Genomic DNA, 17,818 nt, shown 5'->3' with positions numbered 1-17,818 from the left:
TAAAAAGCTTTATTTAAAAAAAAGCGAGCATTACGTCGAAACGCCTTGTGCACCTGTAGCGATTCTAACCAATCAAATCGAAGAATTCGTCTCTATGGAAACAGCGGAACGCTAAAGCAGGAAAAGCACAGCAGCGCTAAGGAAATCCAGGTGATTTGATCATATTAATAATCTTTTTTTAAGTTATAAACTGTGTATCCTAGCTTTAGCACAGTACTGAAGATAAGCGAGGTTTTTATGATAATGATTTTGTGAAGTGTATGTTGTTTCCGTGCTTGTCCACAAAATTAATAATACTTTCAACTGTAACGTTTTACTTACGTGTGTATAAAATTGCCTAAAACATGTACTCGACGTCAGATTATATTAAGATGGCAGGGACAGCAAGGCATGATCGAGAGATGGCAATAAATGCGAAAAAGCAGCTGGCGGAGTGTACAGACCCCATTGAGCGTCTGAGGCTGCAGTGTTTGGCACGAGGCTCCTCGGGCATCAAGGGACTGGGCAGGTATGGTGTGCTTTACTAATGTCATATGAACATCTGGCTATTAATGTTCATTTAAGATCAAAGATAAAGTATCAGCAAAGCTGCTTTTGAAAAAATCTCTAGACGGATAAAAATGATTTTAGGTTTTTATCTACTGGTTTTTGTTGTATAGATATGAGAACAGTTTATTATTTGCAGGACTTTTAGAATCATGGATGATGACAACAATCGCACACTGGACCTGAAAGAATTCCTGAAAGGACTGAATGACTACGGGGTGCTTATAGAGAAAGAAGAGGCCATGAATCTCTTTCAGCGCTTTGATAAGGACGGCAGTGGATTCATTGATTTTGATGAGTTCCTCATCACACTAAGGGTAAACGCACTGAAGATATGTGTTCTTATTTATCTTCTGCAATATAATTTCTGCAATCTGCTCATGTTGTTTTAACGTCAAATGCAGCCACCCATGTCTAATGCCAGAAAGGAAGTTGTGTTACAAGCGTTTAAAAAGTTGGATAAGACCGGAGATGCCGTAGTTACAGTTGAGGATCTAAGAGGAGTGTACAATGCCAAAAACCACCCCAAATATCAAAACGGCGAATGGACTGAGGATCAAGTATTCCGTAAATTCCTGGACAGTTTTGATTCTCCAGACGACAAGGATGGGAAGGTATGAGAACAAAAAACACCAATATCTAATTTGATAAAGAAACGATGATGTAATAATACTGCACAAAGAGTTGTAGATTTATATGTTTATGGTTCAAAGCGATTCTCTCCTAGCATTATATTTCTGTCCTGCAATGTTTATTTTTCATTATGCTGTATGTCTTCATACATCAGGTCACAAAAGAGGAGTTTTTGAATTACTACTCTGGCGTGAGTGCCTCCATTGACACAGACGTCTACTTTATAGTAATGATGAGAAACGCATGGAAGCTTGACTAAACTTCTACATCTGTTTTAGGGTAAAGAACAGAAACGGATCCAACTTCAGCAAAAGCTCTGAGTCAGATCCAGTTGAACAACGTCATAACTGATGTCTTGACTCTATCAACCCTGTTTAGTTTTAAGCTCTTAGATCACATTGTGTTAAGATGCAACATTTATCTTCAATATTTTTTCTCATATTCAGAATAGCAGAATGTACTGTATACATTTTTTGCTGTCACACTATACATAACATACCATGTCTTATTTTATAATACATAAGCATCTTAAATATAAGACTTCTTTATTATTTCAGAAAAAAATGGCATTTTCAAAGAATCATATTCTGTTTTACTAAGTATGTGACATCACTTGGTTTCTTAAAAGCAACTGGAACAGTTTTGACAGGGTCAAGCCTTAAAATAAGGTCGCACATTTACCTTCGGTGTCTAACAACTATTAACTTTGGGTTTTTGGGAATCTACTTCACACAATCAAAACATCAGCCAATTACTAATACCACAACAGTGTTTCTCACTGCAGACAAGCACCTGCATTGTACTGTTCTATTCTCGAGTCAGCCACATCATCTAAGACAAACAGGTGGTGTGGTATTGTTGCCAGGTATTGTGCATCATCTTCCTTTGGCTAATGAAAGTCTTTTGCAGTTGCTTGGATCCCAATGTGAGAAACACTCAAGTCAGTTGAAATCTGTTGGAAATTCACACAAAATGTCTTTCTGTCTGTCTGGGTTGGGATTATCCTTTTGGTTGACTTTTGGCTTGTGGTCTAGGTGATCAGGGTTTCTGTTACAGTTATTCATTTGTTTAATAATAATGCTTTGTCTTTGCTATCCACAGGTGACAAAAGATGAATTCTGGAACTACTATAGTGGAGTCAGCGCCTCTATCGATAGTGATGTGTATTTCATTTTAATGATGAAGAACGCATGGAGGCTATGAGTGTTTATGCTTTTAAACAGGTTTATGATTTTTTTAATTATTGAGACTGTATTCTGATACCTGTGAAATTTAAGGTTACAGTACGGTTGTACAGTGAAACTATAATTTGAAAGGATGAGCAATACAAACACTGTAAAAATATGAATAGTTAAAATTATGTTGTGAGTTGTGTTAATGATAACAATGTTTAGTGTAAAATGCCTTGCATGTTGAATGCTTTTGCTAAAACTAGTGTGATGTTGTCTTGTGATTCACAAAGATAGATATGCAAATAGTTATGACTGATGTTTTTATATAGGCTATAATTATACATGTTTTGCAAGTTAAAAGTCACATACGTACTAAACAGAATTTAGATCGTACAAATGAATTATACTTTCAAGCAAGTTTGAAGGGCTTATACTGATGTTATATAGTAGAATTATTCATACAAAATATTAAATAATTTGATTACTTAAGTCTGTTAATTAACATTCCTGATACACATAGTATACGTCTGTTTACGTAAGACAAACATTATCCCACTTTACACAATATTCAGATTGCTACAGATAGATGCTAGACAGACAGACAGATAGATGGTTATGAACACCAAGGCTAGCAGCTGTTATTGAGGTCTGTGATGACTTGAGAATAATGGACTGTCTTTGGGACCACTTCTGTCCATTATATTTTGGGTTTAGTGCTGTACCAGAAACTGCTATAGAAGGCTTACATTCATCCATCACCCAGTGGAGTTAATATATATGTTCCTTAAGAAGTCTGTGTATTTCTTATCATGATAAATGCTATGATATTTACACATTCGCATCAGAGCCCCAAACTGGAAATAATAGTAATGTCTAAAAGTGAAATGATCTGTGAGCACATCTCAAACAGTCTTCTTTGGTTACTGAATGCTTTACATAATATACAATCTTGGTTACACCTCGAACACGTGAGCAGCACAACCTGTAAGGGTCTTTGATTTGTGTTTGTCTTAATCCAGTCTTTATTGTGTTTTGAAAAGGCTTGACATTGTGACATAAGCTTCATCTTTACATTCTCGTTGAAGGGCCGTTACACCCTCAGATCCACATTTTCTTTCTTCAGGAAAATCGGATTCACTTAACAATCCGATTTTCAAGTGGGACTGCTCTCTCGGAAGCAGTTCCGTCGCATTCGTGTCCATTTCACACACGGATGTAGACCGAGAATCCGTGGAACTCACTTGACTGTAGCGGCGTTCATCCAGACCCTCCTGAAGCTCCTCTGCGGTTGGCTTTTCATCAACGTAATCCACGCGGTGTATGAAGGTGTCTCTGAATATCTCAGGGCTGAAAATGAAAGGAAAACCCTAAAGAGAACATAATTGATGAGTTGCATTGCAGGCCTCCACATTGGATAAATCAAGCAGAAGTGCGAAATAACAAATGGAAATTACCTCCTTCCCTCGTTGTATTTGTGCAAGGGTTGCTTTTGGGTGTGGGATGTTTGGTTTCATGTAGTTTTTTATACTGGGGGAGTAAAACAGTTAGTAAAATACCAAGTTTTAAGGTATAAACAATGAATCTTAAATAATAGCAATATAAACTCACTGTGTTCTCCATCGCAACGTCCCAAGACCGATGATTAACACCAAAAATACAGAGAATGTGATGATGATGTTAGTGACTGTTGAAGGATCAATGTTTCTTGTTTTGCCAGGAGCTGTAAAACATGTTAAAATTATAATCACACCTTTCCACCATTAAAGCCAAAACAATGGAACAAACCTTTCAATAGCTCAAACATAAATAAATCTCATTCAGATTATGTTTTAGCTTACTAAAAATGGCATACATCTCTAACTTCAGTTACGTCTCATGTAAATGACTCACTTTTAATAGTGAAACTGGCCTTTGAACTCCATTCACTCCACATGCCGTCAAAAAAATCCACAGGTTTTGCTCTAACACAAATATTGTAAACACCATCGCCACCAAGTTTATCCCTGCTTATAGTTATATTCTGTTGTTTAGTAATAAAATCCTGTAAAAAAAACATTAATTGTTGTTAAATGTGTCAATGCACTTTATTTTCAGGAGAGGTCATGTGTATGATGAAAACTGTGTTTGTAGGCAGTTTGTACCATTTTAGGATCAGTATTTTCCTTAAAGATCTCCACTTGAAACAAAGGATTTCTAACATAATCATGATTGTGTTGAATTGATATGAAGCTTTCCTCTGCATCTTCTATATACCTGGCAAACTTTATTTGAGGGGCTGGTATTTTAACTGTAATGACAAAAAAACAACGAAAAATTATATCTGATGTATATCTCTAGGCCCGAAAGTATACACAGTAATTTAAAAGACATGTTATTATTATTATAAGGAATTCTGTACTTACCAAATTTTGTCAGCTTGATGTCTTTCTTGACATATTCTCCTGGTTCAATCCGGAGCTCATATGTTGCCAAAATGGTCAAATTTGGAAAAGTAAAGTCCCGTGGTCCCTGAATTGCATTTGCACAGTTTAGTTTTTCAGTCCTATAGCTAAAAAGTAAAATATTTGTTATTTGTCATTCAGTCAAAGCCAATGCACGGATCCAAACACAATACATTCAACCAAATACACCATTATCAGATTCACTTTTAAGATATTCAGCTATGGACAGATGTTTTCAAATAATTATAAGGGAATTTATGTAATCAATCAATCAAATCAAAAGAAATTAAGCAATTACTTTTTTTACAGAAATATGTTTGTCTAAAATGAAGATGATTTCAATACCAGAGTGTTAATTTGACTCCCACAATCGGTTCGCCAATCAGAGAACAGGTGAGACTGCTCTGGTTCATGGTCAAATTGGATGAACAGGTCACGTCCTCATCATCAAGAACATCTTTTAATAAATCAGATAGGAGAAAACAGAGTTTTTCTTGTGACTTTCTTCTTAGCATGAATACTACATTTATTTTAGGAAAAAGCATCACACTTTCCACCAAACAATCTCAAAAATAAAGGTGTTTTAAAGGTTCTTCACAGTGATGCCATAGAAGAACCATTTTTGGTTCCACAAAGAACCATTCAGTCAAATGTTCTTTAAATAACCATCTCTTTCTTGCCTTTCTATCATTTGAAGAACCTTTTTTAGCCACATAGAACCTTTTGTGAAACAGAAAGGTTCTTCTGCAGTAAAGGCTCTTTATGGAACCATTTAGACAAAAAGGTTCTGCTATGGCATGTTGAAGCACCTTTATTTTTATGAGTGAGGGCACAGATGATTTGATAAAATGATTAAACCTAAGGTTGGGAGGATTATGCATCCAGGATATAAAAGCAGCTTCGACGTAACCCCTTTAGCATTCCTCATGCCGTTAATGTCTGCCTCCTGTCTTTTGCATTTATATTCATCAGTATTGTCCGGGGGACAGGAAAGAAGGGGAGTGGGTGGGTGGAGGTATTTTGGGTGACAAATCGGAGCTCAAGTAAACGACCCCACCGAGGGCAGCAAGTCAAAACTGTTTACCACATTAATAGTATACACTATATGGGCACATCTAGTGAAATTATGATTATGATCATACAATTTTAACCCATTTGGCTGAACCCAATCGACACAGTCATACACAGAGAGCTCTGACATTTGAACAAAGGTCCATGCAGCCACTTTTATAATAGCAGCTCGCATTCAAAACATTTAAAAGGTAACAGTGAGTAACTGTAGTATACTGCAGTAGTTTATAGTAAATTAAGTCAAATATTTATTATATGCACTACACTCAAATGACTTACCATCATCTCCACTTTCAGACAGAATCAAAGGACAGAAAACAACAAAAAGCATCAAAAATACACCCGACATCTCTCATCCAATAATATGCAGCAGTCGCCAAGAGACCCGTCTTCATTACTCACACACAGTTGCTGACAAGAGTGAAGGCTCACGGTTCAACTCTTAGTACTACTTTCAGAGGAAGAGAGAAACAAAGTGAGCGAGAGAGAGAGACAGAGGGAGGGAGGATATAAGACATGTATAGTAAAAGTGCAGTGAAAATTTCAACTGCAGAGAACTAAAAATAATGAATAAGATTTCAAAGAACATAATAAGTTTACAGTGTTTAGGTGCTTAAGTAACTCAAGAGATTTACATTTTGTCTACAACATAAACGAGAAGACAAATCTGTCTATACCATGAGAAGCAGCTATAACCTTACTGTTTGGAGGACAGCAGTCAGCAGTTTTTTTAGGTCAAACCATAAGTCGAGAAAGGTTGCGCTTCTGCCTGAATCAAACCTGCAATGTGAACATTTCTCCTGATTAAAAAATAAAAAATATATTCATGTTACAGAAAAACAGATTTCAGTAATGCACTGTAATATTTACTCATAAAAAAATAGAAATAATCATCAGATATAAAAAGACAAAACTTGGTTTAGTGCATTAACGTGAATGTTACTCATCTTTAAAACAAATACATGTTATATATAGGAGGCGTGGAGTAAAAACTTCATTTAGTTTTACTTTAGACTGTTTGCAAAATGTGCAGGTAAATAAGAAATGCAAAGTCCTATCTCAGCATGTACCTTTTTCTAAAAACAAAAACAAGTGGTAACCAATTCCAACCCACTTCCTGTCGCCTTCAGTAATTGAGTTTGTGTAAAAATGAGGCCAGCGCATGTCAATCCGTGCTACTACTTGGCCTGTAAACAAAATGTGCAAGCCAAACGAATTAAGACTGAACTACAAAATATCTTTAAAAAACTACTGATTTTAGGGGAATTTATATGAATCATTCCATATCCAAACTGTATCTTATACACATCTGACAGCCATTTATTTACATCAACATGCCAGACTAGATCATTTCAATATATATCGTCAAGAATGATACATACTATGTCCCACTGTCTACAGTAGCTAGTCCTTCTGTAATGTTTGTTGCCTTTATTAGCATTAGTGTATTTCGTGTGATTGTGTTGTGGAGAGGTTGTGGTTACCCGCCAGTATATTTGCACCCTTCCTGCATTTACCAGGTCCTTGATAGCTTTTGTAACATACATACAGGACCCCAAACATTTCATGCACACTAAAAGCCAAAGGTTGAATCAAATTATCGCCTATACGCACTTCAACACAGTGCACAGTTTTACAGTGCAAATACCACATGACTAATACAGTTCTTCACTGACTCACTGTGAAGGCTAATGGCACTTCAATCTGTCAAAGACAAGATCCTTAAAAGTTCACAGAAATGGCTGTGGTCTGTGGTATGGTAATCCCTAAAGAAATCAAGATCCCATCTTCTTTTTTTGGCAACAAGGTTCAGCCCTTTCAAAACAATGACAGAGTTTGTGCAAAGGCTGAAACATCTAAACAATTTTATGGTCATGTCTGACCGGCAACCACCTACATAGTAAAACCTAAATTTTCAAAATGATGCTGACGTCAATGGCAATATGGGGTAAAATTTTATTTGCAGCCAAATTTACAGTAAAACAGTTTTGATACTGAAATGTATATGAAACAGTAATAAAGTATATAATAAAGTGTCTATATTTACTGTAAACCCTACTGTTGTTTGTACCAAAATCAAGACTAAACATTACTTAACATTACTACTTGCATTTTAGATCCATAATTTAAGAATCTTAGTTCATTTACCTTAACCTACAAAATCCATACACAAAAAATTATGAGTAAAAATTGCACAAGGAATACCCATAAGCCTTTGTGCCTGAATATTTTTATTCTTTATGCTTGGTCATAAGAATAAGAACTGATTTTCTAACTAACTTCTAAAGGTTTACGTTTTTTTAAGCATTATTGATGATGTTTTTTCTAAGGTCTGTAAGAATTTTTTGTAAAAATCTGTAAGGTCACATACAAGTGTTTGCTTTGTTATACATGAACCATGTTCAACACATCATATTTCTCTTCACATTATGAAAACGCATGTCAAATGCAGTTTGGTGTGTATTTTTGTGCAGAAGCAAGTTCATTCAATGACAAAGATTTTGGGAGACCCATTACTCAATTAAATTGAGTGAACGAGTTTACTCAATAACTTGAGTACACTTTATAGTGTATAGAAAACCATTTTAGCTATCAATACATTTACTGAATCACTATATAAATGTATTATATTTTCAAAACATGTGATAATATGCCCTGAAATCAACTATAATATTAATAATATTATTGTCAAACATCTACTGGACAAACCTTAGTTTTAACTCAGATATCACCTTTGCCACAGCTCGCCTGTTTGACAACTAACCCTGTTGCCCCCTATATATCACAGCTTATATTTGCCGTAGTCTATATGTTTGGGGTTAGAGTAAGCTGGCACAGCATCAGTGTGAGGAGGTGGGGTTCAAGGCTGCTAGTGTAAGTGCTCTTGAATGCGTCCGTGGGCGACAACTGTGGTTAACACGCCGTAGCTGAACTATGATCATGTGAGAACAAGAAAACATGACGGAGAAAGCACACTCCACGTGTTTGGGCACAGTCATCTGGATTTCCAGAAACAGTGAGACATCTTTTCCTTCAGTCGGTGGCAATTACAATCAGCAGAGAAGTCCCGACCCGGCTAAAAGGCACCTCTGAAACATTGTAACCTGGTCCTTATTCACACAGGGCTGAGACCCCCCCAAAACCCAACCCCCTCCCTTCTGAAACCACACTCTGAAGCTGTAGGCCCCTATCTCGCGAAAACATCTCACAACAACAGCTTTAGTGGTTTCCCTGCATATAGTGCTCATGTGTTATCTTTGCTCGGTGCTCCTATAAGTGTTGTCTGTTTTTTGTCTTTCGTTCTCTGTACTCTCTTCTCTCCGTTTTGGTTGAGGTTGGGATCTTTGTGTTCTCATAAGCATGGGCTTAAATTTCATTTAACAGTAGGGGGGGACACTAAACATAATTTCTCAAGAGCAATTTTTGAAGGGGACACAAAAATACAGTCAGATTTGAACAATGATATTTAAAAGCAATGTCTGTTATTGTGAAAAAGATATATAAAAGAAATGTGCATAGATGTACTATGTTCATGTTCGTGTACCCAAACAGTCAGTAACGGTGACAGATGCTTAAATTCTGTGTTGTACTCGTTGATGAGTCGCGTGAGTTTCAGTCAACTAAATGTTTAGCTTATCCTCCGCGCACACACTTCACAAAATAGATGCTGAGAAAACGACATTTTCCAACTGAATGAAAGCTGTGCACCTTTTGTGGACAGAAGGGGTCTGAAATTCGCTAAATATAGCGCCAGTCACTAAATTGTCACTGGTATGTGCGTGAGGGGTCCTGAATGGCAAGGATCGGGCTAATTGTGGCCGTTAACATTATGACAGGTCACCACAAATAAAAGAATGCATGGGAAACGGCTTCGGCGTGTTTGTTGCAGTGTGTGATGCACTATGCAACAAGGTATTGTAAACTAAAAAAGCTAACGCTAACTAGCTAAGTAACGTTTTAATCGCTAAAATAGCAGATTCATGGAAAAATACATCGGTAATCAGCATTTTTTGCCACAACTAATTTATGAATGAATCAGTATCAACTACATTAAAGAGAATCACTGCATTTAAAGTGAATAAAATAGCCTGGAGTTCAACAACCACTGAACTGAGACATACTACCACATACCTGGAAGTGTAGGTGAGATGAACGGGGAAAGCACGCATTGGGCCAAACCACTGTGAGGCAGGGGAGGGGCAACTCAACCGTTTCTAAACTTAAAACGCATTTTTTTTTGAATTTGTATTTTTTTCTACTTGCAAAATTATATTAGGTATATATAAACATATTTTTCACAATAGACCGCGTGATTTTGGGGGAGGCAACCCTCGGATGGGAGGGGGACGTGTCCCCTCTGTCCCCCCCGGGATTTACGCCCATAAAGCCTCCTGTAACGCGAGTGTATTTCTGCAGGAGAACGTAGCGTTATTCAAACTCGAGGTTTAAAAGAAAGGTTCTTCCAACACAATTATATTCAGTCAGCATTTATTAAGTCTTTCATAGGCCAGTTTTGCTGTTGATTATGTTTTTAGTACAAACAAATTCAGACGCTTGCACAAAATCCAAGTTTTTCATATTAAAAGAGGAAACATGCAAACACACACAAACTGTATAAATTACTTTGAAAAGATCATAAATACGACTGTGATGTGCAGCAACACTCCTACAAATAAATGTGCTAAAGAGTTTTTCCTCATTTTTTGTTCCTCTCAATAGGCTAATGAGCTTCACTGTAAATCTCAGAACCCGCTAGTATTACCGTAGGTTATGTTGCATATAAACATTAATATTCATTTGAAAACGTACGTCTGCAAACGCATAAAAAATGATGTTTGTGTCTTTTAAGGATGCAAAATGCTGTGACACGAGGAAGAGTTTTCCTAATATATCACCACTTTTGCAGCGGTGAGTAAAATTAATGTTACGCTTCAAATAAACTAGAAGTTATTATTGAATGGCGATGTCATAGGGTATGGACGTGTCGTCACTTTACCACGTGAGCACGCCAGAGCACGCCCCCGTGAGGGGAAAAACATTCAGCAAAATGCCTGCTTACAATATCAGGAAACGCAATTCCATGCAACATTTCAGTGTCCAGGAACACCTGATTCTTGTAAGTCATAGGGAAGTCGTAAGGATCGCCGTCGAGTACAGCTGCTTGTAATTTCAGCAAATAATTGCGTGTTTTAGTCCTATTCTCCTCAGCCATTTTGCTGCCTGTTTTAACACTCAGGGGAACGGGCTCTCGCTAAATCCTTGGTGTGTCGAGTCTGACGTCATCACGCGGGCGTGGCTTTGTTGGCGAGGTCAAGGAGCATGCGTAGTTCACATGCCCGATGTGATACCCGCGAACTGTAAAAATCGAGTTTTGAAGCCCCTGGGCCCGTATTCATGAAAAATCTTAGCGCAAAGAGTTGCTCCTAGTGACAAAATTCTAAGAAATTTCTTTGAAATGTGGGCGTTTCTCCTTAGAATTACAGAAAAGATCCTAGTAAAGAATAAAGTAATTCATAAAGTATCTTAACCCTTAAAAGAGCCCTTAGGGTCCAAAATTTTAGGAGTAGCGAGGAGGACTTTTAAGAGACTTAAGAGTTTCTTTAGCAGCAGAGAAAATGGACGAAACACGAAAAGTGAGAAGAAATGTGTTGCAATGCATGACAATTTCCATATTACTTTTAAGTTTGATCAGATTTTTTATTTTTATTGTTTGGTGTGTGTGTGTGTGTGTGTGTGTGTGTGCGTTCATGTTTGTATATCCCGGTGGGGACCTAAACCTGAATACACACCAACACATGGGGACTCGTGTCACCGTGGGGACCAAAATTGAGGTCCCCAGGGGCAAAAAAGCTAATAAATTGTACAGAACAATATTTTTTACAAATCTAAAAATGCAAAAAGTGTTCTATGATCTTTAGGTTTAGGGATAGGGTTAGGGATAGGGGATAGAATATACAGTTTGTACAGTATAAAAACATTACGCCTATGGACTGTCCCCACGGGGATAGTCAACCAAAGCGTGTGTGTGCGTGCGTGCGTGCGTGCATGTGTTCAACTTTTGATTATCTTGGTTTTGGTTTTCTTGTATAGTTGCTTTGATGCAATGCAAATTGTAAAAGCGCTATAAAATAAAATGACATTGAATTTAATGACAGTGAGTTATTAAGACACTACACATTAGATGTTTGTGACCGATCCTATTAGAGACACGCTAACATCTCCAAAACAGCGCAGAAATGCCATTGCGCCAGAAATAGAAGAAATAACTACATTAACATATTTAGCAACTGCAGAAATGCAGCTATGCAGCAGAGACGATTTGGTTCTTTCACAACCTTCTATAGTGATAACACAAACAATTACAGCACTTACAGAAACTTATTGTGTCACTGTTCATTTTCTATCAAATACGTTGACACTAACAGCATGGTAAATAATAAAAATAAAGAAAGAATAAATACAGTATATATATATATATATATATATATACACACACACACACACACACATATATATATATATATAGTGCGTGTGTGTGTGCGTGAGTACGGTAAAACAGGAAAAAATACATGTGCAATTTCAAACTCTTTTTTCCTTGGTCAACCAACCAATCACAATCTTAAAAAGACTGTGTCATACATAGCAACTGGTCAGCCCCGTCAGCCTCCTCACAAAAATAAATGTTTTTGTCTTTTCCTTGCTCAGATTCTCTCAGATTGGTCCTGAATCGTTTTTAAGATAAGACTCCTACGTAGAAGTTTTTAAGCTAAATTAAGAGCTTTCTTAGAGGATTCTTAGAAGCTTTAAGAATACGGGCCCTGAACATTTCAAACACTCTTGTATCTGCTTCGTCACCAAAGCTGACCTCAGCACTGAATGCCACAAGAGAGAGACACTGACATCATTCATTGCTTGATAAGAATATGTTGTGATTGCTTTCACCAAACCGTAGATTTCACAGAAGATTTTAAATAGTTTGGTTTACTTTTAATTGTAGGTCTGATGATAAAAGTAAGAAAGAAAAGCAGCCATATCGTCTGGTTTGGCAGGTGGAAGATCTGTCTGAGAATGTACCTCTTACTGTCACAAACCGTATAATTCATTGTTGTCAGCATGGCAATCCACGAAAGAACTGCAAAACCCAGGAGGTAAGCTTTCCTGTGGCTCAGTGGTAAGAGCATGGCGCTAGTAACGCCAAGGTCATAGGGTCGATCCCATGGGATTGCACATAGTTTGAAACAAAATGTATAGTATGATGCAATGTAAGTCGCTTTGGATAAAAGCGTCTGCCAAATGCATATAAATGTAAATGTAAAAAAAAGGATTGTGGCATTTTTTCGTATTAAAAAAACGAATCCACGATTTACCACAAAGTATAATGCATGCGTTTTAATTCTTTTTCATATATTTCAGGTATTTTCAGAGGATGACCATATATTCTGGCAAAAGGAAAAGAATTCACATACAAACAACCAAAAAAGTTGAGTGCACGGCCAAAGTTTTTATTAGGTGCATTAAAAGTGGGCATTGCTTCTGTACTATAATGCTCAAGGGGGGCGTGTCCCGGCGTGTTCACGTGGGAAAGTGACGTCAATGCATACCTCTATTGTTAAAATGACTGTTTTTGCGCTATTTCGCTCATTAAAACGATTCTAAACAAAGCAACATGGTTTGTTCCTAAAGTAAATGAATTTGTGTTTTGAACGATTCGAATCGCACGAGTCAATTGATTCATTTATAAAGAGCCGTGCCTCGAAAGAATTGGTTGCGCAAAAATTGCTGCTACCTACTGGCCGGTTTAGTTTAGTAAAACATTTTTTTACATACTGTAGGTAGACTATAGATGAAATGTGTTGGATTAGTTCCCGTGTACATTTTTGCAGTAGGCTATACCTTAGTATTAAGTGAACTGTAGTAAAATTTGTAAAAGTATTTAGGAAATGTTAGTTCATGTTGTAGATTTGAATTATGAATTACCACACACTACTTGTCATCGCGACTCTTCTGCTGGTATATTGTGGTATTAGGTACCTTTATTTTTAAGAGCAGACGTTTTAATTACATACATTTTTAAGCATGTATTTCAGCCTGTATGGTAGTGGTAGCAACTGCATTCGTCATACATTTCAAGAAAAGCAAGGTCATAAAAACAGAGAGAATCATGTGATGGCTTGTGGATGGACTTCCCCTGACCAATACACTGACTTTAAAATAACGGCCAGTGTAAACATTATAGCCTACTGTGACATGATAACAATATAATACAATTTTGGTTGTTTTAAGTTTAAAAACTCAAGCAAGTGTATGTTTCGTTTATTGCCAGCAAAATGGCTTCCTGCTGTTACCTCAAACAGTGGGTGTCCCCTGCCATCCTATGACAGTTACCACAGCACAGAGCATGTGTGTCTGGGAAAAGGTGCACAGACACATTCACAAGACCCGTTGAGGAAGTTGCAAGAGGCTGAGAGAGAACAAGACAAATGTTAGGGTTATGTCATGTGTATTTCTTTATCAGGCACACAAAAACCATCTGCCCACGGTTCATACAGGGGTTGTACAAAATAATGTGAACATGGGGACTTAGGTAATATCTCTTAATTAATAATTAAGTGATTGTCCACCATTTGCCTTTAATACAACTTGTTTTAATACATGTTGTACCATTCCTCTGTTAAAACATCTTTCAGTGTCTTTAGATCCTTTTTACTTTTCTCATATTGTGGATGCTGTTGTTCTTGAAACGCTAAACAACCTGTTAAGGTTACAGATGCTCCTGGTACATTTTTATAAGTATAAAATCTTTAAAGTATGTAATAATTTTAATACACACATTCTTATCAATCATCATTAATGATGTGTTTGTTTATTTGAACAATGTTTATTTAACAGAATAAGCAAATGGTTTTAAGGCTGAATGATGAGGCCAATAGAAGTGTGACAACTGTTCGTGTCATTTTAATGTGCTATAGTGCTGTGATCTCCGAGACAAAACAACTATGCAACTGTTGTCACCAAAAATATCAGACAAAAATCTAAAGCATAATGCAGAGAAAATATGCGATGTAATAAAAAACTGTTTGGCTTGTGACCTGACTACTTTCACACAGTTCTGTGTGATACAGCCGGAAGAGGGCAGTGAAAACTAAACCCTAAAACTTTCCACACAAAAACCTTTCTACCTCAAAACCGGTTACAAAAATAATGTTAAGAGAAGCGAGAACCGATAAAAACGTGGTAAGATGCAGTATGTTTACAAATGTAAAAATGAATCAACTATGAAAATACAGTCCTTTATTGGCATCAAGAAATATATCAATCCAGGAAGTGATATCCGGAGAATGATACATATGAATTTAAGTTTTGTATGTTTTGACAGACTACACAAACCATACATTATTGTTTCATTAAAATGATAACAAATGAAAGACATGATTGCTTTGAAATAACAAAAGTCCGTTCGTGGAGAACAGCCCATTCTGTTGGCATACTTATTTTTGAACACACAAAAAGGGTAAATCCCTTGTATAAAATGTTTATTCTTCTTCTCTCGTTGTTTTTTTTGCAGTAAACAGTGCTTGTGATTATTGCCATTGGATTGCACATAAGCATTTACAGAGCCGTGCAAAAGTAAAATGTGTCACAATATGATAAATCTTGAGTGTTTTGGTACTGTATAACTGCTCCCAGTGTACAAATGCCTCTTTGCACTACAGATAAGTTTCTTGCACATGCCTTTCCTTCCTGCACATTCTAGATTCCCCTTAAACAACAATCACACGTTTTTCATTTTTTGATAGAACACTACATATCCAAGTTCAGACTCCTCCCAACGTCCTCACTCTTTCTGCTCCACATACTTTACAATGTCACTTTCATTGGTTGCTTGCCATACAGCTGTCACAAGAGCTGATCGGCACCCTTTTGATGGACATGACTCAGGGCATCAAGTCTCTGCATTAGATTCTCAAACAGAACAAAACCCCCACAATCTCAGTGTTCCTCGAAAGGGGGGAAAAGCATCTAAAGAGTCCGTGCCTGTTTGGAGAAACTGATCCAGATTGCTTTCTGGCCACAGCCACTGCAATGCAGAGCTTTTTCTTGCTTTTACGGTTGTGAGAATGAGTCTTGGCAGCCGGTTTGGACTCTTAAGAATTCGCCTAGGGAAGGAACAAGATCACTGTGAACGAGACAGACGTGCTGTGCTTCATTGGTAGCCCATATTTCGGAAATCAGTGCATACTAATACAGATACATGAGTGACACATAAATCCTGCATTAGTGTTATATGTCAGTAGCCCAAAGCCCTCTTATTTTACTTATTTTAAACTGATTGAATCTTAAAAAATGAGTGAAAGCTATCCCAATCCAAATATAGCGTTTTAACTTTTTTGGTCTTGCTTGTTTTTCGCTGGTCATATAAAACCGGGAGAAAACAGCTGGGTGAATGTTCTACAGAAGCAAAGTCAAAAGGCAGACAGCTTATTTACATCACACATATTCCCCCACTGAACACACACACAGACAGAAACTACAGCACCTTCACACCATAGTTAGTCGGTCAGGGAGATTGTCCATTTTATATGCTGCTACTGTAAATTCCAGTCACACATTTTTGGTGATGTTAGTATGTGGGTTAGCAGGTCTGCGATGGGCCTCAGCTCCTTTCTGCAGGAGTATTAGCTCAGAGTAAGACAGAAAATGAGGTCTCAAACCCTTGTGAGGAAGTTCAGGTTAAGGGAGGCGGGGATGTGTACGGTCTCCAAACTGAGCGCTGACGGAGTGTAGGGAAAGAGCACAGGGAAGGTGTGCTTTGTGTCCACGAGCAGTTGGTTGTTTTCTATTCGATCTTGGAGGCGATTCTGGGAATAGAAATCATTCATTTAGTATTTATTGCAGGAACTCATCAGAGAGACCAAACATGATTTCTTTACACAGTAATATAACATCATTTATCGAATACCATTTAAATGTTTAACACAAAAAAAAATAGATAGATTTGATCATTTTATGAAAGGTTGATCATATTTGGGGGACCATGGCAGTATAATGTTTGAAAACCCCTAAGTTAGACACCTCTACTTTCAGCATTTGTCAGGCAATATGTGTGTGTACATTTTTACCTGTATGTCTCTGATGAAAGACACAGTGACCCTCTCCTCAAACTCATTGAGTGGTGTGTACAGGTTCAAAATCTTCACGATCTGAAGCAAAATAAGGGTGTGATTAACAAACGAAGTCAATAAAAAAACAATAAACCTAGAAATAAAAAATAAGTAGATGAATATCTACCTGCTGTAAACTGAGGGTGCTACACAGCGAGCAAATAGCCTCAGCATCTTGCGATGTCTTCTTCTTCATCTGCAACAGCTGAGCGGCCTGAATCAAAGGTTCCATAGTGGCTATAGATCCACCCTGTTGAAGATTTTTTCCCCTCAGCCATTCCTCCAACTGACTGATGTTGTATCTGAGAAAAAAAGCAACGAACCCTAAATTCATCTCATTTTTTTGGGCGATACAAAGTGTTAACAGTGACACAGTGATACAGTACCTGAGCTGCATCCCTGTACTCCAGGAGCAGGCGTCTTTATGTAGCAGCAAGTTGTTGAGGCTCACCGCGTTGATGGAGTAGAAGAGCTGGCGAATCACCTGCTGGCAGATCTCAGGGTCCATCCCGTGGTCGGCCATGGTGGTGTGGAACTGTCCCAGCTGCCGTTTTAGGGCCTGTAGTGTATATCCCGGAGGACCCCCATCCTCACAGTCGAAACTAGAGGAGCGGTTCCTGTAGCCCATGGGCTTCATTCCGGCCAGGCTTGGGATGCTTTCGCTGTCAAGCATGGCAGATACTGAAATGAGAAAAGTTATGCATTGTAAGACTCCTTCCCAAAATATGTATGACTTTTTTCCCTACTGAACGCAAAAGAAGATGTTTTGAGCAAGATGTGGGTGACCACACAA

The 17,818-nt window shown here is 37.6% G+C and overlaps 3 protein-coding genes across 11 annotated transcripts in view; 1 reads left to right on the top strand and 2 right to left on the bottom strand.

Moving 5' to 3' along the window:
* Window position 1: 1 nt before the first annotated feature.
* On the top strand, window positions 2-2,433 carry capslb (calcyphosine-like b). 4 transcript variants are annotated; one of them, XM_057361223.1, is made up of 5 exons: window positions 2-150; window positions 361-508; window positions 686-863; window positions 951-1,160; window positions 1,334-2,389. In XM_057361223.1, exons 2-5 carry the CDS (start codon window positions 372-374, stop codon window positions 1,436-1,438), a joined length of 630 nt encoding a protein of 209 aa, XP_057217206.1. In that variant the 5' UTR covers window positions 2-150; window positions 361-371; the 3' UTR covers window positions 1,439-2,389. The 4 variants fall into 4 exon arrangements, with proteins under 4 accessions (XP_057217206.1, XP_057217207.1, XP_057217205.1 ...); XM_057361224.1 differs by having other exon boundaries at window positions 2-508; window positions 1,334-1,369; window positions 1,458-2,389; XM_057361222.1 differs by having other exon boundaries at window positions 2-508; window positions 2,281-2,433.
* A 227-nt stretch (window positions 2,434-2,660) lies between these two features.
* il7r (interleukin 7 receptor) lies at window positions 2,661-6,874 on the bottom strand. Of its 3 annotated transcripts, none has more exons than XM_057361220.1 (9): window positions 6,565-6,874; window positions 6,143-6,314; window positions 5,138-5,249; window positions 4,754-4,899; window positions 4,493-4,638; window positions 4,242-4,392; window positions 3,960-4,071; window positions 3,806-3,878; window positions 2,661-3,718 (listed from the first exon to the last, which is right to left on the bottom strand). In XM_057361220.1, exons 2-9 carry the CDS (start codon window positions 6,210-6,212, stop codon window positions 3,374-3,376), a joined length of 1,155 nt encoding a protein of 384 aa, XP_057217203.1. In that variant the 5' UTR covers window positions 6,213-6,314; window positions 6,565-6,874; the 3' UTR covers window positions 2,661-3,373. The 3 variants fall into 3 exon arrangements, with proteins under 3 accessions (XP_057217203.1, XP_057217202.1, XP_057217201.1); XM_057361219.1 differs by having other exon boundaries at window positions 6,143-6,311; XM_057361218.1 differs by having other exon boundaries at window positions 6,143-6,874.
* An 8,263-nt stretch (window positions 6,875-15,137) lies between these two features.
* Window positions 15,138-17,818, bottom strand: part of myo5b (myosin VB) — a 37,709-nt gene continuing 35,028 nt past the window's right edge. For 2 of the 4 annotated variants that reach the window (XM_057360442.1, XM_057360443.1), the window contains exons 36-40: window positions 17,412-17,706; window positions 17,153-17,327; window positions 16,984-17,064; window positions 16,576-16,722; window positions 15,138-16,020 (exon numbers count right to left, since the gene is read on the bottom strand). In XM_057360442.1, the coding sequence (XP_057216425.1) occupies window positions 16,009-16,020; window positions 16,576-16,722; window positions 16,984-17,064; window positions 17,153-17,327; window positions 17,412-17,706 (710 nt within the window). In that variant the 3' untranslated portion in view covers window positions 15,138-16,008. Of the gene's footprint in view, window positions 16,723-16,983; window positions 17,065-17,152; window positions 17,328-17,411; window positions 17,707-17,818 lie in introns of all 4 variants that reach the window. The other 2 variants (XM_057360445.1, XM_057360444.1) reach the window with 1 other exon arrangement.

Source organism: Triplophysa rosa, linkage group LG19 (assembly GCF_024868665.1).
Source record: "Triplophysa rosa linkage group LG19, Trosa_1v2, whole genome shotgun sequence".
Lineage (NCBI taxonomy): Eukaryota > Metazoa > Chordata > Actinopteri > Cypriniformes > Nemacheilidae > Triplophysa > Triplophysa rosa.
Note: the sequence above shows the minus strand (reverse complement) of the source record. Positions and strands in the feature narration are given on the sequence as shown.

Bases quoted from the DNA above. Each gene is read 5' to 3' on its own strand.
- il7r (XM_057361218.1), bottom strand. From the start codon at position 6,212: ATGTCGGGTGTATTTTTGATGCTTTTTGTTGTTTTCTGTCCTTTGATT. The intron at 5,250-6,142 runs GTAAGTCATTTG...ATTTATTAAAAG, and splicing joins GTCTGAAAGTGGAGATGATG to ATGTTCTTGATGATGAGGAC. The intron at 4,639-4,753 runs GTAAGTACAGAA...TTGTCATTACAG, and splicing joins CATCAAGCTGACAAAATTTG to TTAAAATACCAGCCCCTCAA.
- capslb (XM_057361221.1), top strand. From the start codon at position 345: ATGTACTCGACGTCAGATTATATTAAGATGGCAGGGACAGCAAGGCAT. The intron at 509-685 runs GTATGGTGTGCT...TATTATTTGCAG, and splicing joins GGCATCAAGGGACTGGGCAG to GACTTTTAGAATCATGGATG. The intron at 864-950 runs GTAAACGCACTG...CGTCAAATGCAG, and splicing joins AGTTCCTCATCACACTAAGG to CCACCCATGTCTAATGCCAG.